This window comes from Saccopteryx bilineata, chromosome 2, assembly GCF_036850765.1.
Source record: "Saccopteryx bilineata isolate mSacBil1 chromosome 2, mSacBil1_pri_phased_curated, whole genome shotgun sequence".
Taxonomy (NCBI): Eukaryota; Metazoa; Chordata; class Mammalia; order Chiroptera; family Emballonuridae; genus Saccopteryx; species Saccopteryx bilineata.
Window position 1 is genome coordinate 340151639 of NC_089491.1, and position 23939 is coordinate 340175577.

A 23939-nucleotide genomic window follows, 5' to 3' on the forward strand; every position below is an offset into this window, starting at 1 on the left:
TTGTCTATCTTAAGGTTAGCTAACTATTAACCTTAATAACATCAACAAAGTCTTTTTCCAGTGTAAAATAACACAACCAACAAGCATGACCCAAATGGCAAAAGTCACAGAGGTAAAAATTCTACCTGTCTGACCTCCCCATGATTCTATCCTTGACATATGAAAAATACATTCATTCTTTTCAAGGTCCCCAATGGTCTCATTCCATTATGTCAACAACTCAAAACCCAAAAGTCTCATTTAAATCTCATTAGCTCCAAGTTCCCACATCCCATCATCTCAATCATCTAAATGATTTGGCTCTGGATGTAATTCATTTATAATGATTATGAGGCTCTGGGTACAATCTATCCCATTGATGTCACATATATTAATCCCATCTTTATAGACAACATATGTGCCATCAGAATGGGATTCTAAACTCTCCTTTTGGTGGTAATAGGTCCTGTATGTTAGGGAGATATTCAGAAATAGAAGTTCAACACAATGTTTACAAAAATCGCTAAGCAATCTGAACCCTATATAACTCACACATCTTCTATACTCCCTGCATTGAATCCTTGCCCAATCTTGTTATGTATACATAAATAACTCCAAAATTTATGTCTACCATAACATTGCCATCTTCAATTTAAATTGTATATATATTTTTAAAAACCTTTCTTTTCTTTCAACATCATTTTTCATTCAGGACAAATTTTATCTTCATTTTTCTAACACCATCATTTGAAATCTTTCATTCTGCAGTAACCGGTCATATAACCCGTCTCCATCACAAGCTCATTGTCCCTCTGTCCTTTTTCTATCCTGTCTAAAATACCCTCACCTATTTAATTCTCATCTATATCACATTCTTTTATCTCCCTTTATCTACCCTTTTCTGGAAAATTTCCCCTGACACCTCTCTGCTGCCAGCAGTTCCACTGAACTCGATATTATTTACTGCCTATACAACTAATCTTGCCCTTACTATACATGCCTTTCTAGTATTATTTATTTCTTATATATGGGGCAATTAAAATTCCATTCCTTTAACAAAACACTTATTAAGATGGTCACTGGACTTAGCACAGGGATCGCTATGCTGTCCACCTAAAACTAATACAAAATAATATTGAATGTAAACTATAACTGAAAAACTGAAGTGGGTTAACTTATTTTATATTAGGTTAATAGTAATTTATTTGTTATAGAAAATGTGTGTGCACATGTAATCAATTCACAATTATTTGCTCTGATGGAAGCATACCATAAGGTAATTCAGAAAAATTTAGCAGAAGATTAACAGTTTATTATATTTAAAAACAAACTATATTCTTTCATAGCTGAGTAAATAAATAAATAACTAGAGCATGGTCTTTTGCCCTCGTGGAGTTTAGTGTGGGGGAGACAGGTCCGAAAATGACAAGTAGAATGTCACTGTGAACATGCTACAGAAAGATGTCTGCATGAAATGAAGTGGGGGTTCCCATCAAGGGAATGATCAGAGTGTCCCAGAGGCGGGCAGACTTGAATCTTAAATGATGAGTAGATGCCACTCAGGTTCAGGATGGAAGAAAGGATTAGAGAGAGAGAATCTGGAATAATGAGGGCTTCTCAAGGGCAAATTATGCTTGGGCCCTCCTGCCTGGGCAAGAGCCTGGGAGCGAGTCCTTTGCAGTGAGGGTAACAATGAAATTTAGCAACTGTCGGTTCTCCATAGGGATCATGAAACATTCACAATCCTTTGAAACATGCAGATCTGCAAGTCTCTGTAATATTGAGTGAAAATGGTAAATCCTAAATCAAGTTTGAACACTGCCTATTCTAGAGTTATACTTGTATTTTCTTGACCTTGTAGCATAAGGTTTAACTCCTCCTGAATAATAATTTCAGTGAAGCAGAAAAATGTAAGCATCCAATCTTAGACTAAAAGTTTGATGCGTTTAATATCTTTCATGCCCAAAGAAGATGACAATCTAAATCCGTATGACTGGCAGAGTGAGCCCTAACTTTTTCACCTGATAACCATAATCATTGTTAACATCGTTATATATTAATAGATTGAAATATTTTCGATGGATGTCTTTAAACACTGTCATAATGCAACAGTGATTAAAGTCCCAGGCAAGACTGCAACTGACAATTAAATGATGAATCCTATTACATTTTCAAATTCTGTTCAAATTGTTGCACTTTCTGACACCCAAGCAACAACAATTCAACCATACATGATGTAGCCACTTTGAGAATAAGCAAGCATCTGTTTTCCATTCAAATGAAGTATACCATCTTTCTGGTCAAATATATAAACCCAAATTATTCAAATGTTTGTACTCTTTATGCAAAGTCAATCAAAATGTTAAGACTCCATTAATCCCTTGTTTGACTTTCTACTAGTAATTCTAAAAGAATTAATTTATACAGTAACACCATCAATAAACTATCTCAAAATAAATGTCCCTTTATTTGTCCCTTCTAAAAGAAATATAATATTGGCAGCAATGTTAAAATCTGCATTTGTCCCATGTGAATTTGATGGGCTATTTTACATCTATGCCAAATATAGTTTCTGCATTCAAATTTTTTTTAGAATTCTGCCTTAGTGGGATTTATATATATTTTCCATTTTATGTGGACTGGTTGGCATAATTCCCAATTTAACGTACTATATATTTTCTTTGACTGATACCTGATAGGTTATTCAATCCAAGCTCATTTTCACAATGGCTCTCAGGAGACCCTGAGTCACACTCCAAGTATTTTATACACACAATACAAGTTTTACCATGAAGTCTCAAACTGTGAGTGGCTGTGTTTGAGAACAGTCTGAAGTCTCAACTATGAGTTTTTCTGGCTTGAGAACAGCCACTCACTACCAACAAAAATAAGTGAATTCACCCTTATTGGAAATATGGCCTTGCGATCTTTCCTTTCCGTCTGCAGCTAAGCTTGAGATTTCTGGACTATCCAGTTAAGTATATGGGGAAGATCCAAATCAATGAAACACAGTTTTCTTTAAAAAGACTATTAGCTCCAGTAATTATACTTTTTATAATAAATAATGATTTTTATTTAATGCAAAAGGAATATGTTAACAGATGCTAAGACATTCACACCCTTGATCTCAGCATATCAACCAAATCTGGTTGCAATATTTTGTGATACTTATTTTGTACCATTTGTGTGTTGTCTTCATGAATATTGTAGCTGTTATTCTTAAGGGACATTAATTCTCCCTTATCAGCCTGTCAGTGGCTGCTTTTCTTCAAGGGCTCTGGCTTACCTGCAGGGCAAATGTTTCCAATGTCATTTTGAATTGCACTAAAGTACTTAAATTAGCCTCAGCAATAAACTATTCAAAATGAATGCTTGGCCTCTTTTAACCAATTGTTTTATAATCACACACATTTTAAACTACACACACACACACACACACACACACACACACACCACAATTAGCATATTGCTTTCCAAAATAAAACAGTCCCATAGCGTAAAATTAAAAAAAAAAAATCACTTTCCTACAAGAATTCTCTTCTAAGGCTGGTCCCTCCACCCTGATGTCTTTCCCTGCTCCTCCCTCACACCGAGGCACAGAAGTGTCATTGTAGGACAAGGAAATGTACCACTAAGAGAACTTTCTAGATTAATTAGACCAAATATTAAGTTCCCTTGAATGAGCTCATTGCTGGCCACTTACTCATTTAGGCCCCTTTTCATGCCAGAATGTCTATTTTGGGAAATTCATCCATTAGTGAATTATAATACTTTCTAAGTAGTGTTAAGAAATTAAGAATTTCATTAGGAAGCCCAGATGCAGGGTGTCCTGAAGAACATGAGGGAAAGAAATGGGGTAAGACATGGAAAAAGGAAACTCCATTTACCTCCCCAGATTAACTCTCCTCAAATATATGAAGGGCAACAGGTTATAAATATTGGCCCCAATGCAGGACTCTCTCACTACCTAATATCCAAGAACTGTCTATTGCAGGGAGATGGGAAGGGTGGTGATGTTCCTGATTTGGGTGTTTGTGGTTCCGTTATCAACCAACCTTTCTGTCTGTGGTTTTCAGGCTAATCAGAGAGAAAGGGCAGGGTACGGCCCTCTCTTTAATTAGTATTGCTTTAATTTGGCATAGCGGTTGACCCTAGAAGCCTCACAAATCCAGGAAGGAAAAGTCCACTAAAATTGCTGAATACACAAAGAAAATTAGTTTGTATTCTCACAGCCTTAATCCTACAGTTCCACTCTTGACGTTTAGTGCATACAAGCGTTATCAGAATTTTCCCTGCAGTATTACTGGAATCTGAACATTCAAACTCTAGCTTTTAGTTCCCTGTTTCTCAAATTCTGTGAGTTAAAACCACTTATGTTCTTGCAGAATCTAAAGGAAAAGAAGTAAAATAATCCCTCATTAGTGACTTTTATCTCAGATATTACTTACTACCCCACAGCCTAGTAGCATTTTGGTTAAATAGTAACATACTCACAAGGGACTAGGCACAGATATAGTTATAGACACAGATATAGACAGAGATGTATTCTATAGTTATATTAATAAGAAGAGAGCTTAAGAGAGAATCAGAGAAACCAAGAGAGATCGAAGCTTCAAAACATAAGCCAAATTCCTCAACTTTTTCAGTTCTGAATGACATAGGTGTCGACAAAATATTTAACCATATCATTATTTCATCTTATTTGTCTTTCAAAAATTGTTTTGCTCCCCCAATCCTGACTCTATATTAATTAGTACTTGAAATTACCACTCTGCCTCATTCACTCATCTGTCTCATCCAGTGAGGATTTCCAGTGCCTTTCGAACCTAATTTAATCACCATCATACCGTTTTCTTTCAACCCAAACCAACCATAGCCCCCTGTTGTTCTAAGATGAGTATTGTCTCTTAGGCACACACACAGCAGGACTTTGTGTTTTGCTAGCAGGTTTGAATGGCCCTGGTTATGAAGCGTTACACTATAATAATAGGTGGTTTGAAAAGCTGTGAGTATCCCGATGACTTTAGTGAAAGAATCTTTATTATTTCTTAGCAGTTCACTAACTTCAAAGTTTTGAGTCAAATGTAAAGAGCAGCAGTCCCAAGACCAGCAGCACATACTTGGTCCCATCGCTCAGCATCTCTGAAACCCTACACAAGAAGGTCTCAGGGTCCCATTTATAGTAAGTTCCTATCTCGTCTAGGCCCCAGGATCATCATGGAGGTCACAATGAAAGAACACGGAAGCACACTGTCAACGCGCAAGTGATATGCAAACAAAAGGGAACATGCAAAACACCTGCTGGGAACTTCCTCCCCGGGAGATGGGCACAGGACGCTGTCCTCACCTCTGGACTCATGGAACTCCAGTGTGACGTGGGCATCAAATCCGAGGCTGAAGTAATTATTGAAAACATTCAGAGGAAGCTGTAACGATGAACACAGGCGGAGGTGAAGTGGCGTGAGAGCAGGCAGAAAGAGCAACCTCAAGCGAAAACCAGATACCTGTCTCTGGGGGGAGGAGAGGTCAGTCACAGCTCAGGTAGAGAGCATTTCCATGGAAGGAATCTGTCTGAATGAATTCACAATACTCCAGAGACTTTTAAATGGGATAGGAAACAAGGGATATGAATATAGATTATGAAATGAGACCCATTCTTGTGGATGCTGGAAATTGTTAAGCTGAGGGCTGTGCATTGGCAATAAAGACAAAGAACGACGTGCTTGCTATTCAAACTCAGACAGTAAACTCAATTGTAAGGATGACATCTAACCTATGTAATCAGTGAATACACTTGTGGGGTTTTTTTCAAGAATTATGGTTAGCATATTAATATTGCAACTTAAAAAGAATATTTAATTTGTTTGCCATTTACCTTTTCTTTAGAAATATTTTTGACAAAAGTCATATAAGCAATAAGGTACAGGGAGACATTCAGCTATTCTCAATACAGAGGAAAAAGAAATATGTATGTATATATATATATACATTTATTTATCAATATTATTCAGATTCCTGTTTAGTCTATCAAAGCCTAAGTATTTTATATGAAATGTTTTGGTATAACATTGGTTAATAACATCATATAAATTTCAGGTAGGGGGTGAGGGAAGGGGACTTTGCATGGGAAACGGAGAGCACAGTGAGGGCTCTGAAAGTGTGGCACTGGGTGGGACACCGGGAACCAGGTGGACACAACAAATTTAAAATTTTTGAAAAACTGCAAAATTGAGGTGATTTTAAGGCTGCAGTTCAGTGTTAGAGCAGTTAGAAGAGTATGTAGGAGATGTCAGAAGGGAAATGATTCTTTCACTTTGCCTTCTGCAACTCTGAGCAGAAGGTAAACATTGAAGTAAATAGAGAGGTCATTTCACCTCAGTTTAGATAATGTCTCCAGGTAAAGGTCAGGTTTATCCTCCAGATAGAAATGCATTTCTCTCTGTTAGAAATCAGCATTTAGCCCTCAAGATTCCAAAAGTAAGTTTATTACAGTGTTTCAGGTGCCCCTTGATCAGTAAGATTTTCTGTTTGAATAGAGTGAGAACTTTGTCCCAATGAGAGAAAAACGCAATGAACCTTGTACCCAGAAGGGGAAAATAAAATGAGAGGGAGAAAGATCTACTAATACAGAAAGAACAAAACTGGGCTGCTGTGGTCTCTAATGGAAATAATGAACCCCCTCCCGGGAGGCCCTGAGCCAGAGCTTACAATGATTCAGAGGTCCAATCAGCCCTTAGAAATGGTTACAACGAACTGGAGAACAGGGAGAGACACTAAACACATAGAACAATGCCAGAATCATGTCTCACTTTCCTGGCTTCCCGTTTGAGAATGTCCAGTTCCTGCAGTTAAACAAAATATCAGTCCTTCCACTGACAGCAAGGGTTGGTGATCCTGCCAAGAGCAGATATGTTCGTCTCTACCATTTATGTTCTTTTGGCTACAGTTCTAATCCGTGTCTTAGCATCCACTGATAACTCAGGGGAACATCTGGTCACCGTCCCATAAATAATATCCCAATTTGGTCTGTTATTAAGTTCTGATTCGTATTTTCCAGGAGAAAATTGCCCCAATTTCCTACACATCTCTTCAAAAATCCATTTTCATAGCCTTTTAATTATCTGGATTAATGTTCCCAGGCTGCACCAAGAAGTCTTTCCATTACTTGAGCTGCTGGGAAGAGATTTAAACATAGATTTCTATCAAGGGCCAAACCATTCTAAGTTTAGTGGGGAAAGGACCTTAAAATTTCCATATGGTACACTGCTTTTTACTTTGGCTGTTTTCTACCCAATTTCTGCATGTCCAATGCATTATTAGAAAGACATACCCTATCCCAAGATAAAGTACTGTTTCAACAACATTGTGACGTTGTGAGCTCAAGATCAACTGAGCAATCATGATCTCTACCCAAAACTGTGCAATTTCAGGATCATGATGTACATGAAAACAGTGTTCGCTTCGGCAGCACATACACTAAAATTGGAACGATGTACATGAAAACAACAACAACAAAAAGAAAACCCGTAAGAAAGACAAGCTATGCTTTAATAATAAGTGGATGTTGGTTTGATCTAAAATGCTACCTGGTTCAATCCATTTTAAGATGGAAAAAGCAAAATCCAACATGGCAATGATGGTGCTTTATCTTGCAATTTAGTTAATGAAACTCTCTGGGATTGGGCCTTTTAATTTGCATTTTTTTTAAACAAGCACACACCTGGAGATTCTTGTGCATACAAAAATCTGAAAACATTATCACCAAAAAGAAGTGGGAAGTCATATGGAGGAAGCAGCTACTTGGCAGCCTACCAAATCTATCTGAAATTGAGACCAGAACTTAGAAGAACCTAATGCCCCATTGAGGCTCCACATTAGCATATTTACAACTGTGTCCCTTGGCCTGTCTTGGGGTTGAAATAAAAGCTCAATCACTGAAGGAAAAGTGCTAAATCAAAACATTGAGGTAGGTATCTTCAAGTCCCAAGTATGTGATTAAATTGGCTTAGTCAATACTTCCTAAACATGGGAGGTATTGGATATCAAGCCAGAAATCTCAGGAAGTTATCTTTCTTTTTGATAGACCATGTGCCCAATGCTTCAGAACATAGATATATATTTTTCATCTTCTCACAGGTTAGGAATTTACAATGAACTTGAAAGATCAGAACACAGATGACTGTTTTCTTGGTGTGGAAGTTGAGAACAGAGACCAGCTCCTTGAGCTCTGGACGCAGGGAGAGATCAGGGACTTTAGGAGCAAATGGGGCAGGATCAATGGGTAGTGCTGTACGCACAGCCGTAGTAGCCAGAAACTCAAACCCTCTGCTGTTATCTCACAGGAAGAAACCAGCATGTGACTCTCCAGCCACAAATGCATTTCCCATGACAGATGCTCCAGGGTTCCCTCTGCTGAAGAAAGCACTCTCTAACCTTACATACGCCATCTTCAAGCTCTTCCGGAGGCAAGTCTGGGTTTCTTTCCACGTGGAGGTTCCAACGATCTAGCTGTACAATTGTCCCGTCTTCTACTTGGCACAGGATCTTGGAGACAGGTTCATCAGTGTAGCCCTAAGGAATCAAAGAGCACACCCATTGGCATCTGGGGTAAACCACGGTACAGCCAAAGATATTTCGTGCAAGGGACAGCCCCTCTGTCATAGCTCCTTATTTATTTTATAATTAGCAAGACTGGGAGAGAAGACCGTTTTTCTCAAGGTACGCTGAATTCAAGATAATAATCCCAGATAGCGCACACAGAAACGCGAACGCTAGCTGTTTGAGCTGAAGAGTGATTTTTGCTAACACCAAGAACCAATAGTTACTGGTAGGTTTTAGGGGCCAGGCTGGATGCCTGCTTATATTAGAGTAAAAATAGGATGCTGCCTCCCCCAGGTCTCCTATTAAAGGAATTTGTGAGGTGCACAGAAAAATTTGGGGGACAATCAAAGCAGCCTCCGAAAGACCACTTTTCCTATCAACATTGCATTTTACCCACCTCTCCCTAACCTCATAGGAGGACACTGTTCCTTCCAGGACCTAAGGCAAGTCTGTCTGAGGACCCGCCCTGTTAGAAAGCTACTTACTTCTTGAGCATACATTACTGATAGCTAGATCATTAAGGATGGTGAAGGCATCCATTTGGGTGAGAGGAGTTAACACTGAATAATATATTATTAGTTGCTTCACAAAATACAGGGTGGAATAAAAGCAGGCTTATAGTTATTTGTATGGAAAATAATGCAATCATTCATAAATAATATTACAAGAATAAACTGTAAATACAACTGTAGACCGACTTTTGTCCTACCCTGTATTTATTGTTTATACTTAAAAAAAAAAAAAAAAAAAAAGACCTTTGGGAGGTTACCTCAGTACTTAAGCCAAATTAATATCTGAAGGTAATTATCACCTGTGGGAGGTTAATTCACCCAAAAAGGCATAATAATATCAGCTAACATCTGAAGATAATTTACATGGAGCCCAACCCAGGCAACAGTTTAATATAAACAGCATATGTTAGCACATTGTGCCTTCTTACTATCTTAGTGCTGTTAAAAAAGTAAATAATGAAACGTCTGGTTGGTGACAGGTGATCCCCCTCTCCTAAGCTTGCCCAAAATGGGCTCCATGGTGGAAGGGACAGTCAGTTACCTATGCGGCCAAAACCATGGTGACACTGACCAGAGACACAAAACACACAAAAACAGCTGTAATTTTCCCAAAGGAAGAACTGTGAGTCTCAATGAGATCTGCTGTACTGGCCAGGGCTCAGGGTCGGGTCAAGTCTGTGTGATTGTTTTACACACAGACTGGAGGACAACCCGCCCACTGTCTTTCAGTGGACAGCTCAGAAAGCCCCAGGCCTATGGAATTCCCCCATTTTTTTTTTATCCCAAATGTTTCCTTCTTCTCTAGCTGATTATAAGTTAGCAGATACAATTATGGTTCATGGGCACCTTGGTTCTCAACTGTAATTTATTCCTTAGACAACAGTAGCATGCTGCCCCTCCCCCATTAGAACATCTGTGGATTAGAGGACCCTGTTGCTGGCTGGCATGAGCAGCCAGCCCCTAGGAGTTCTTACCCCTCCCCAGTTGAGAGTTCGAGCCAGGTCGTTCCCAGTCCCCAGAGGAAGGACTCCGACGGGAGGCTGAGGGCTCAGCTGCAGTTCATCCAGAATGGACAGGATCCAGCCCACCTACAGCCATATTGGGGGCCAGAAGAGGGATAAGAAAGACAAGTAAGTCACAAGGCAAGACAGCCTGAGGGGAGACAGCTTTATAGAGTGAAATCAGACGGTTTTATTTTTCTTTAAAACATATATGTTTTAATGCGGTTGCCAGGAAACGGAAAGACCTCTTATCCCAGGCACTTTCAAAGTAGCAAGTCTCTTACAGGGAAAAGGACCCTGCTGTGCATGCTCTCTCATAAAGCAAAATGAGACATGTTCATCTGTATGTTTCCCTAGAGATCGACTTTAAAATGTAGAAGAATTTAAAAATTAGGCAGGTATATGACATAGGGCTCTGGAGGGAATACAGGACTCAGAATCAGACTGAGTTTCAAATCTAGATCAAATTGGCTCTGTAACTTTGACTAAATTATTTCATATCACTGAGGTTCATTTACCTGATTTTCAAAATGGAGATAATTATACCTACCCACAAGACTGTTTATAGAGTAAAATATATAAAGCCCTTAATATTGTGCATGGCCAGTTATATGGTTACGCTCCATAGTATCATATTAGAAATGAGTAGTGTTTTCCTGAATACTCTTACATTCCGCATAATAAAACATTCCGCAAACATAATTAGCAGTTTGGCTTCCATCTGATGACAGGGAATAACAGTTCGCCCCCTGCTGGCAGGAAACTGTGTAGGAACCAGGTTCCCTCTCGGCCCAGAAATAAAAGGTCAGGGAAAGAATGTGAAGAGCTGTGACTTGAGGCCACAGCCCATAGGAGGCTGATACCTATTAGGGTTGGAGCAAGAAAGCCTCTGTCTGACAGTGAGCCCAGCTCCCCACTAACTCCTTGACATCACTGAAACACCCTGACATCTCACAATGGAAGCCCCATAGCCACAGCTAGAAAAGCAGTCTCAGCATCCTGGAAACCGTTCACACCACTATGTAGAAAGCGATAACAAAGTGGTGCAGAGAAAGGAAAGCATATGGACATGAGCCTGCAGAGAACAATTCTGAGTCACAGGATATAATGCACATCCTTGGACGGGAAGGTAAGGGGATTCTTTCACAGGGTCTTAAATACAAATCATTTTCAAATGACTTTAAAATAAGTGTCCTGTCACCTGCATGCTATAAAGGTGCTATAAAAGAGAGAGAGAGAGAGAGAGAGAGAGAGAACAAATATACCTACAACAGCCAGTGACATTAACGATCTCGACTGTTAACCCGTATCTCTATCCTTATATGAGCACGATATAAAAGTCCTCAAGGCTCAACGCTGGTCATTGGAGGCGCTCCCTTCCCAGTCACCAGGAACCACTTCCTGTTTGAGGCCCAGACAGCAGGTTGCATGGGCAGGGACTGGGTTAGCTGGGGACTTCATATGTCCCAAACCATCTCCACTAGCTTTTCAGCACCCCTTCGATAATATGGTTTAATTGCAATACATAGTACTTGGTGTATTTTCCACCACAACTGAAGGAACTTATCCCGACTGGGTGAAATCATTGTTCCCACTGCAAAGTTCTTTCCTTTGTGTTAGGAAAAGCGAGACCGAAGGATCTGGAATACCAGCTCCTGGGCTTTCTCCCTGAGCAGCCCAGCAGGACTACGGCCACTGCAGCTGGCCAATGCTGCCACCTCCTGTCTATGCTCAGCATTACCCGCCACTAAACGTGGCCAAGTGCACGTTGAGCACTATTTTCATTCTGCAATACACTAACATTACCAGCGGCTCAAAGAGGACGAGGACAGTGAATTAACACCTTGAACGGGGCACATATTGCATTTCCTTATGTTTCATGGACGCTGAGCAGCGGAAAGGAAGAAGAAAGCAGCATGGGGCAGGGGAGAGAGGCAGATGATGGGAGATCAGTGGATGATGGGGAAGTTTGGAAAAGTAAGAGCACCCAATCCACGAGGAAACCCCACATTGGAAGATAGACTAGAGAGCTGATGTGGACCCGAGGTCATGGTCACTTAAGAAAGAGAAAGAGCTATGAATTCAGGACACCAGGCACATCCTCAACTTGTCTGCTGCTGTCACTGTGATTCAGAGGAGAAAGGATGTGAGGGGATGCTAAGCATTATGGGAAGGCAAGTCGCTTCTAGAGTGAGGAAGGTAACTGTAGTAAAGGGTCACAAGTGAGTTTTCCCTTTTATCAAAGATAACTAACTGGGGGATGGTTGAGCTAGACTCTGTGTGTGTTCATTAAATTAATAAATTAATTATGAGGGCCCTGGCCGGTTGGCTCAGCGGTAGAGCGTTGGCCTGGCGTGCAGAAGTCCCGGGTTCGATTCCCGGCCAGGGCACACAGGAGAAGCGCCCATCTGCTTCTCCACCCCTCCCCCTCTCCTTTCTCTCTGTTTCTCTCTTCCCCTCCCGCAGCCAAGGCTCCACTGGAGCAAGGATGGCCCGGGTGCTGGGGATGGCTCCTTGGCCTCTGCCCCAGGCACTAGAGTGGCTCTGGTCGCAACAGAGCGACACCCCAGATGGGCAGAGCATCGCCCCCTGGTGGGCAGAGCGTCGCCCCCTGGTGGGCATGCCGGGTGGATCCCGGTCGGGCGCATGCAGGAGTCTGTCTGACTGTCTCTCCCCGTTTCCAGCTTCAGAAAAATACAAAAAATTAATTAATTAATTAATTATGAGTTATACAAATAGCCTATATTAAGTTAATTAATAGTATATTTTTCTTCACAGAGGATTTATTTGGATATAATTCTTACTAAAGAATGTTGGGGTAACTCCATATTATCGTATTTCTAAATATATCTCCCTAGAACACTACAACTGGTCTGAAATTTAACTGGTACTGTGGGAGAACAGTGTTGTATGGTCAAATCATTTTGGGAAATGCTGGATTAAACAAAGTGAAATAGGTTTGTTTTCATTGTTGTAAGATGAAATAGTTCATTTTATAAGCCAATAACATGTCTTGCAGATCTTAGAGAACAGTAAACACTATTTTCACGCACAGACATTCAATAGATGATTTTCTCTCACAGAGTATCTTAAGGGACCGGTGGGATCACTTCTTTTTCCCTCCGTTTTTATTTATTAGTTTATAATGTGTATCCAATATTGCATTAAGTGCTCATGTGCTATGAGAGAGAAAATGAGATTTCATTGCTACTTAGAGAACAAAGTGTTCTAATTAGAGAAATTAGAGAAAAGCCATAGGTAGTTCATAATAAAAGTCTGTCCTATGAGAGCAGAGCCCAACTCCAGAAGAAAAAGACACTGCACAGCAGAATCTATACGTCATGACTCTCCATTCTTTGCCTTTGCTAAATATATCAACATACATAGAGGGCAAATGGAGAAACAGATGAGACACATAAACGGGGAAAGTACACCATGACATTAAACTTCAGCCCAATTCCACCTTTTCTTCAAAAACAACCTTAAATGGGACCATGCACTTTTAAGGCAAACTGATGTTAGTCAATATCCTAACAATTTATTTCTATTGGAAAAAAATTGCAATAAGTCAATAGTGTTCACTTCCTTCTCCTTAACTGTCATGACCAATTATTAAGGACAAATTGAACTGGGTCAGTTTGTATTTTTAGAAGAACTCAGTAGCCTATAGGCTTCATTCTGATGATCTGGCTACCTCCTTACTTCGTGAAACAGGAAAGGATATAGCAGAGTCAAGGGAGGGAAACAATATAGAAAGATCAAGTTTGAACCCACGAGGATAACAGATTAGTCCCTTCTACCCCCGAGGGGTTACCGTTCGCAGGAGAGAGACCTAGGTTTCAGGGCATTGGAAAGACTGAGAGGCAGCAATGAATGAAGGGAGCTGCCACCAGGAAAACAAAAGAAAGACGGAAGAAATAAGGGTGCGAACTGGATTCTATCTCAAGGACCTACCGTTCCATCGCCACCACAGGCCAGAATTCGCAGGTTTGGTACCTTCCTATACAACTCAAGCCTGGAGAGAAAACAGAAAACACAGTTAACAGAAGACAATGTCACTGGCCATAGCAGAGAGAAAACATAGCAAAAATGGGGGGAGGCTGGCCAGTTGGCTCAGTGGTAGAGCGTAAGCCTGGCGTGCAGGAGTCCCAGGTTCGATTCCCGGCCAGGGCACACAGGAGAGGCGCCCATCTGCTTCTCCACCCCTCCCCCTCTCCTTCCTCTCTGTCTCTCTCTTCCCCTCCCGCAGCCGAGGCTCCATTGGAGCAAAAGATGGCCCGGGCGCTGAGGATGGCTCCGTGGCCTCTGTCTCAGGCGCTAGAGTGGCTCTGGTTGTAACAGAGCAATGCCCCAGATGGGCAGAGTATCGCCCCCTGGTGGGCATGCCGGGTGGATCCTGGTCAGGCGCATGCGGGAGTCTGTCTGACTGCCTCCCCATTTCCAACTTCAGAAAAAATAAAAAATTAAAAAAAAAAAAAGAAAGGGTGGGGGGTGGTGGGGGTGGTGGGAGGGTATCTCCTGGAGAAAATGTATAATCAAAAAGATAATAACATCACCAAAACTAGTTACCAAGTAATCCCAAGAGGACTGACTCCAACAATTGGACCAGAGGTTGGCAGCAAACATCATTTTTAAATAGTCAACACTGGAAGGGGATTTTAGGATGCCTAGAGCAGTGGCTATCAACCTTTTTATACTTGGGGAATGGTGAAAATAGAATTATTTGGGGACCACTAAGGCAGAAGTCACCCTGAGAGGATTGGGTCTTCAATCTTCATGTAACACCAGGGCGGTTAACTTTCGCAGACCAGCATGGATTTCTCGTGGACCAGTCCACGGACCGGCGGTTGGAAAACACTGTCTTAGAGTTTTCACTATCCCATAATTTCTATGAATGTGTCAGCTCACATTTATTTTTCTCATTGGTTTTGACTTTCTTCCTGTTTTTTTTTTTCTCATCATTCTCCTCTCTGCTTTCTCAAAGAAAATAATCATTAATTGGCAATCAATAGGCCTTGTATATCTTCTCCTTATATTTTATTAGCTTTTCGTGGGTCTGTTTATTTTTTTCAAACCTTAACATCCCGCTCTTAATCCTAGGAAGACTTTTTCAGAGAGGCAGGGGAAGGCTACCCCCCCCCCTACCATGTCTCCCGCACACCCAGTTCTAACAACCACTCAACTCACTAACAGCCAAACCCCTGCACACACCTCGGTCCAAAGAGGGAAGAGTTACTGATTTGTCTCTACTTTAAACTTGCCTGCTTAAAACGAGACCATTTTACTTTTCATGCTGGTTCTTAAGAAAACACAGTGCCACCAGCCTGGCCTGCTAAGATGTTTGCCTAAGTGAAGCTATGAATGGCTCTGTTCTAGAAAACATTTATTTAAATCAAACATTTGTTCTGAAAATATTTCCTGTCCTGCCATGTCCATTATGCTGATCTATAAAGTGTCTACTCTAAGTCTAACCAAAGTGATGAAGTCTTAAGAAAAGGAAGCTTCTAAAAAGAGCAAAAGCCAGGGTACCAGATTTGCCCTCTGACATCCAAATGCAGGCCCACCTCCCAAAAAAGAGGTCTCATAGCACCATCTAGTGGTAAAATGTTCACAGAGTAAGAGAATGTCGATATGAGATTTTTTATATTTACTGTTATGCTGCATGCTTCAATATATAATTTATCCATTCCTACAGAATATTATTTCTCTAGAAAGTATATAAGCCAATGTTTCGTTTTGAGAACAAACTTTATTTTATAACAGTACTACGAAAAGCAAAATAGCCTTTACTACAACGTGAAGCTGCCATAAATCTAATCTGGCACCTTAACTAGTCATAGGGACATTACAGTTAATAGGTCCCTATCAGGTCTCTGGTGTCAGAAGCTGATGTTTCTTTACCTCTGATAGTTACTTACTTAAAAAGAATCTTTATCAGACGACATCCAAAGTCTCTTAATAAATGAGTTTTAAAAAGGGGATCAGAAAGCAGCAACAATGTCCCTGCTCTTCCCCTCCACCAAAGGGAAGACATAAGATAGATACACGTCACCTACATCTAGACTCGATTTGCTACACCTCTAACAAAACTGGAGCATAAAATTTCTAAGACACTCAGAAGAGAGACAGAGCGGGAATTAAAATATCTCCCCCACCCTGATGTGACATCCATAGCAGTAATCAATTAATCGATCAATCTCTCAAATGGACACACATGTGCGCACTCAACCTCTCATTCAAATGAGTCAAAAACAAAGATGGCCACTGTCCACAAAGACGCACTTACATTCCCATTAATGTACACACCCAAAGCTGTACCTGCAGAAGTAGAGAAAAGATGGATCCTTTCTCACGTCCCAGATGTGCTCATAATCTAGTTGCACAGACATACGCAGCAAACACACAGAAATACTCACTGAGTAAACAACCAAGAAAATGTGCTTTGAGGGCAATTAACCCAACGAAGACTACAAGAGGAAACATCAGACAGAGTTTCAAAGGGAGGACAGGACAGATGAGGAATCGTTAGAAAATATTTCACAAGGCCACCAAATAACAAGGCTCAATGTCCAAGCAGGAAGTCCTTCTCACTTGCCTAACATAGTACGGACCATGGAGGGTGTCCCCAGACTTACGCATCTTTTGGCCCTTCCTGAGAAAGATCAAAGACTTGCCGCGGATTCAGGTACCACATGAACATCTGCAGGACTTTGGTTCCCTGTCGGGGAGAAGAAAAATGACAACGATGGAAAGAAACAGCCAAGTGTTAACTGCTTATTTAAAAAAATAAAAGCCAATCATGTTATAAGCAGATTAAAGCAGCCATTAAAATCAAGATCTTTGGTCAATGCCCAGGTTAGACTCCAGCTTATCCTGTTTTCCATAATTTCATTAAGCTTAGCTCCCTCCTATTTAACATGGAGACAAAAATGCCTACTTCATAGGCTTGTTTAAAGGAATAAAAACAATAATGTTTGGGATGCACATCACAGTGTCTGCAACGCCGTAAGTGCTTAACGAATAGAATCCATTAGTTTTACCATCATTACTTAATGTATGAAAATCCATTCAGGGAAGTTATTAGTCAGCCTATGCGATTTAACGTTAATTTTTACTGTAATGTGTAGAATACTATTGCCTTTGCAGACTATGAAATATGGGCAATAAGAGCTAAGTGGGACTTTGTTGAAAAAAATTTTTAATGGAATCAAAGGTATCACAGGCTTCCTGTTATTTATAGCACACATATATAACTTCTCCAGTTAGTGGTATCAAATCCTACTTTGATATTTTTCAATTTCCATGTCTTCATCTCTTTGACCAAACCAAACACTTCTCTTGCACGCGAACACTGTGGGAATGTTCTAAGTAAACGCGACATTTCTAGAAATGATCGTCACAGCAAATACAGGGCGGCTTGAAAGATCATTTCTTTTTTTTTTTTTTTTTTTTTTTTTTTTCATTTTTCTGAAGCTGGAAACAGGGAGAGACAGTCAGACAGACTCCCGCATGCGCCCGACCGGGATCCACCCGGCACGCCCACCAGGGGCGACGCTCTGCCCACCAGGGGGCGATGCTCTGCCCATCCCCATCCTGGGCGTCCCCATGTTGCGACCAGAGCCACTCTAGCGCCTGAGGCAGAGGCCACAGAGCCATCCCCAGCGCCCGGGCCATCTTTGCTCCAATGGAGCCTTGGCTGCGGGAGGGGAAGAGAGAGACAGAGAGGAAAGCGCGGCGGAGGGGTGGAGAAGCAAATGGGCGCTTCTCCTGTGTGCCCTGGCCGGGAATCGAACCCGGGTCCTCCGCAAGCTAGGCCGACGCTCTACCGCTGAGCCAACCGGCCAGGGCCGAAAGATCATTTCTTAAAGGGAATTAAGCAAAGAAGCAGCAAAGAAGGATCTTTTTATTAAGTAGCATCCAAAGAGCTTTAAAAATGCGTAAGATATCTATTTTAGGTCATTATCACCCAGAGCAAATAATATTCAATCAGCAGGCAGAGTTTGTTGCTTACAATGATAGTTCCTTTAGTAAAAAACACGATTGCACTTTCTCAGAATAACCCTAAATTTTTATACCTACTACGTCATATTTCAGAGTATGGTATGTTCCTAGTATGGTAGAAACAGCACATTATTTGAATTTAAAATAACTTGAGTGTTCTAACTGGGTGATGGCGAGCATTTATAATCTTGCAGAAATTCAGCCTATAAAATAGGAGCTTTTTAGGGTGATTATAAGAATTAAATGAATCGGTAATAGTTATGTATCTAGCACAGTACAGGGCACAAAATAAGCCTTTTGTAAATGTTGGTACCTTTCTTTTGGGCTCCTTGTTAATATAGTCATTAAATTACACATCAGGGTGTGAGGACTAAAGTATAGTTTATAATTATCACACTGTTGTACCAGTTGTCACAGAGACCAATGCAGGTCTTTTTTTCCACATTTTATCCAAACCAGTAATTTAAAAGTTCTGTTTTATCACGTGCTTGTTATAAATTTAGTAACAATATTGTATCCTTAATTATTACAACTACTCCTACAGTTTCACTCAAGGACATATTTTGCTTCGTATTAAAATTCAGACATAGCTTTAGATACATAATTCTAACTAAAGACTGGGTCATGTTCTTTCTTCCCATACTAGGCCCTTAGTACCAAGTCAGTTGGGGATTTATCTCAAGTAATCTTTTACGTTTAAAAGTCAGCTTAATGACAAACCAATTGATCAAAACTTTCCAAACGACTTGCTAGAAAATACATGTTTGAGCTTTAGATTCCTAGAGCAATATGAACTGTAGATGTTAATTACTCCTTTCCACTTTGGCTATTGGCTGAGCTCATGTCTCCACTTCACTTCTTCTGCTAGGCATACAATACTAGGTCGCCAACAAATTTCAAGAAATGAAGATTACGACTTAAGAGATACTAATTCTGTTTAAGTAACCATCAGAGGCAAAAAAAAAAAAAAAATCAGCGTATGATACCAGAGACTTAATAAGGATCTATTAACTGTAATGAACATTTCTTTCCCCTTTGCTTTGGACCCTACATCTAGTTAAGGTGCCATATTAGATTTACGGCAGCTTCAAGTTGTATTAAACGCTATTTTGCTTTTCATAATACTGTTGTAAAACAGAGTTTGTTCTCAAAACAAAGAAACATCAGCTTAGATCAGTGTTTCCCATCGTGGGGCCCATGCCCCACAGAGGGGCAATTCGATAGTTAAGGGGGGCAATTTGAAAATGGACTCCACACGACTTTAACTCTTTCGCCCTGGGCCATTTAAATGCAATGCTAGAGATAGGTGCCAAATTTAACAAAAAAATGCAATTCTTAAATAATTGTGGTAAATAATTATTAAGTATAATTTCATCTGACGAGACAAAATATCAACTGGGTGATTGGCATCATCAAGTAAACTTCGTCCTGGGTTCACCGTGGAGCGTGCCGTCTGCCGCGGGGAACCCCAGATGTTTTAAAAACTCGCTAAACAACGCAGTTATTCTCACCTAATTGGCCCATCGCAACTTCTGTAGTGTTTCACATCATTCAGTGGGTGTTAATTTGAAATAAGTGTCAGTCAAAACTGTTGTAAAAGCTCGTTGATTTAATAAATATATATATATATTGTATAGATATAATTGGTAAGTATTTGATTTTATTTTATCAATATTAAACTCTTTATTAAATACTTCTTGCATCGGGGCTAGAAAGCACTAATATTTTATAAATAATATTGGGGCTATAATAGTGCATGCACAATTTTAATTTTAGAAGCGTAACTTTCCAGAAAATTTTGTCAAGTGGAAAAAATATAGATACCTTTTGATTTGCGGTGGTAGTGTAGTAAATGTGTTATATACATTTAAATAAATATGAATTTTTAGTATACGTTTACTCTATGTCACATTGAATATATTTTAATACATATTTTAATATTAGTTTTTAATTGATCTTATTTTTATTTCTTATAGCCCATAGTAAAATGAGTGGTGCAAGCAAGAAAAGAACTCATCAATATTTGGAGGAATATTTAAAATTTGGGTTCATACCCACTGTTCACGATGAGCGGATTCCTTTTTGTCTTTTATGCCAGCAATGCTTGACCAACGAATCAATGAAACGAGGTCGTCTTGAGGCGCATTTGAAGGTGAAACATAGTGCTCATATTAATTCAGATTTGAGTTACTTTAAAACTTTAAAGAAAATTTTTGAAAAAAGAACATTAAAGTCCCTATTTACTGCTCATACTTCAACTAATAATCGTGTTCTTGAGGCTAGTTATCAAATTTCTTTATTCATCATTAAAACTGGAGAAAATCACACTATAGGAGAGAATTTAATAAAACCATCAATATCAGCATTTCTTAAAACGGTTCTTGAAAAAGATGACAAAGATGTAAAAGCTATACCACTCAGTGACAATACTGTTAGCAGAAGAATAGATGAAATGAGTGAGGATATTGAAAAACAACTTATTGAAAAGCTGAAAACAAGAAAATTCTCCTTGCAAATGGATGAATCAACTTTGAGAGACAGTGAGGCAGTATTGATAACTTATGTAAGATATATTGATAAAGGACATTTTGCTGAAGAAATGTTGTTCTGTAAAAGATTAGAAAGCACCACTACCTCTAAAGATATATATAATAAGCTAAAAAATTACTTAGATGTCAATGATATACCAATGAAAAATATAACATCTTGTGCTGCAGATGGTGCTCCCAATATGATGGGCAAGAAAAATGGCTGCTTAAAATTGATGAAAGATGCGAATCCAGAAATGATTCTTGTGCATTGTGTTATTCATAGGGAAAACTTGGTAGCTAAAAACATCTCGCCTGTTCTGAATGAAGTATTACATACAGTAATAAAGTGTGTTAATGCTATTAAAGCTAGTGCCAAATGTGAGCGTCTTTTCAAGCTATTTTGTGAAGAACAAAATGAAGACCATGTGAGACTTTGACTTCATACTGAAGTAAGATGGCTATTAAAGGAAACTGTTTGAAAAGATTTATGGAACTATTTGATACTCTTAGTGATTTTTTAAGTGACAAACCTGAAATGAAGTATCTGTTAACAATAGATGGTAAAGCATTTGTGAGTTATTTAGCTGATATCTTTGAAAAACTAAATATATTAAATAAGCAACTTCAAGGAACAAAGAAAACTCTTGTCGATGCAAAAGCAAAGATATTTGGTTTCATTACCAATATTGAGTTATGTCAGAAACATATTAACAACAAAAACTTTAAACAGTTTCATTGGCTCCAAAAATGTGAAGTAACTGATACCGCTTTACTTGTTATTGTCAATCATTTGAATATTCTATCGGCTGATTTAAAAGAAAGATTTTCTGATTTAAAACAAATTGATTTCCCAACATGGATGATGCAGCCAATGTTAGTGGATTTGTCTGATATATCAAATATGCAGTATCAAGAAGAACTCGCAGAATTGCAAAATGATGAGTCAGTTAAAGCTTTATTTAATATCAAAGGAGCAATGGCATGGCTTTGTGAGGAAACAGAAATCAAATACCCAAATTCAACCAAATGTGCAAGAAAACTATTGCTACCGTTTCCATCTTCATTTTTAGCTGAATGTGGATTTAATGCTGTACATGATTTACTGGTAAAAAAAAAAGAAATCGGCTGGATATAACACAACGTGGAGACTTGAGACTAAAGCTAACCAAATTGGAACCTAATATAAAATCTCTGTGCAGCAAGCATCAAGCACAAGGATCACACTAAATTAAAATAATAAATTAATATAGAAAAATCTGTATTAAAATTATTTGGAATTTAAATTTCTGTTTTTCATTATATGTTTTGAAATTTTACTTACTGTGTTTTGTTAACAATTTCATAGTGATTTCTTCCTAGAACCTATCATTTATGTTTATTAAGTGAACAAATCAATTTTTTAATGTTAAAAATTATGTATGTTACATAGGGGGGGACATAAAAATTTTAGAAAGGTTAAAGTGGGGCATGGCACAAAAAAGGTTGGGAAACACTGGCTTAGATAGTTTCTACAGAAATAATATTCTGTAGGAAATGGATAAATTATATCTATAAGAGAGTTCGGATGACATTCATGAGAGCGCGAGGCAGGAAACATCAGGAGGGATCAGAAGTGTCTATTAGACTTAGGTAGAGAGATGTTAATGGGTCATAGGCAACCAAGAAAAATATCTAATAGGTTTTGAAGTGAAAGCAGAGATGAGTATGACAGAGGATGCTTATTTCTGGAGCCCTTGGGTCTCCATAGAGAGATGGGGACTTTGGGAGGGGGACTTCATCTTCCCTCTGCTACCTCTATCCCACAGGGGACACTCAGAGTGGACACTGTGGTCCCTGATTCCAGTGCCTGTTCCCTCAAATCATTCAGATCCCCCATTTAAATAAAGGCAGTGCCATTATTCTCCAAATCTTCCCCCGAGTCCAGTATTTTCCCCACCCTCAGTGTTAGAAAAACAGAGACAATTATTGTGAGGTATGTGTTTAAAAGACGGGATTGTGTAAGAGAAGGACAAAGAATTAGTCCGCATATTTGGGCAAAGCATTGGAAATTTCTCGTCCACCCATAAAAGTGTAGAAAGAAAAAAAAGCTGTAGGTATTTTACTTGCCAGAAGATGGCGATATAGTCTAGTTATTAAAAGAACAGACACCTAAGTTTTTTCCCCCCTTAAATTAGAAGCCTAAACAGATCAGTAGAACAAGTCAACTATAAAAAACCAAGAATCAGGATTTAACAACAAAGTATTTTTGTACTGACTGCAGAAAGCTCTTGCTGATCTGTGATCTCAGGCAGAAACGGCATCACCTGGGAGCTTGTTAGAAAAGCAGCATTTCAGGACCACCCGTTGACTCCGAGTCAGGATCTGCCTTTTGACATGATCCCCAAGCGACTCATATGCACAGTCAAGCTTATGGAGAGAGTGTGGTTCTCAGCCGTGGCTACACAGGAAAATAAACTCGGGAGCTGAGACCGGTGAAGGAGTCCCACCCTCACAGCCTCTAGTTGAATTGGTATGGGGTTGGTAAGACATCACTATTTTCAACACTGCCCAGGTTATTGTGGTGTGTGGCCAGGATGGAGACGCTTCTGGCTCCTAATTTTACAGCTGACTCTACCCTTATCTTCCACGTTGAGGGTAAGTTATAGCCTCGGCTCAGGGAAAGGCTAGCCCTAACAGAGGGGTTTAAATCATCTCTGACCATGACTCTCCCCTACTCATCCTCACTGAAGATGAACCCATATTAAGCTGAGAATCCTAGACATTCTAGAAGTAACATCACTAGGGCAACATATTCTCAAGCAAAAATGCAAAAAAAAAAAAACAAAACCAACCAATAAACAAACAAAAAGCCCATCAAACTCATTAAGTCTTTGGTCTCTATTTAAACGGGCATTTTAAAATTTTGAATATCTCCCTGTGACCTCAAGTTTCTCAAACACATCTCAACCTCTTTGCCAATAATTCTTTCCTTTACTGAATACTCACCAATAACAAAGCCACTGTTGGATAATTTGCTGTAAAATCTGGATGATTTACTTCCCTTTATATATTCCACTCATTCATCTGTTCATCTATCCATCCATCCACTAGTTCATCTGCCCACCCACCCCATTCATCATCCATCCATCCATCCATCCACCCACCCACCCACCCATCCATCCAGTCATCAATCCATCTATACAACTGACTCTATGTGAATAGCCTCCTGACTTACACGTCTTCTCAATGTGTCAAACTAAATCTTCCTTAAAGATGTTTTCATCATATTACTTTTTTGTTCAAAATATATAGTATTTTTAAAATTAAAAAAAAAA

General features: G+C 39.5%; 1 protein-coding gene across 1 annotated transcript in view; it reads right to left on the reverse strand.

The window, feature by feature from the left end:
- DGKI (diacylglycerol kinase iota) overlaps positions 1–23939 on the reverse strand; it is a 387457-nt gene that overhangs the window by 180471 nt on the left and 183047 nt on the right. The window contains 5 exon segments of the mRNA XM_066262376.1: positions 5327–5405; positions 8413–8550; positions 10067–10180; positions 14048–14108; positions 16729–16811. Coding sequence (XP_066118473.1) covers positions 5327–5405; positions 8413–8550; positions 10067–10180; positions 14048–14108; positions 16729–16811 — 475 coding nt within the window.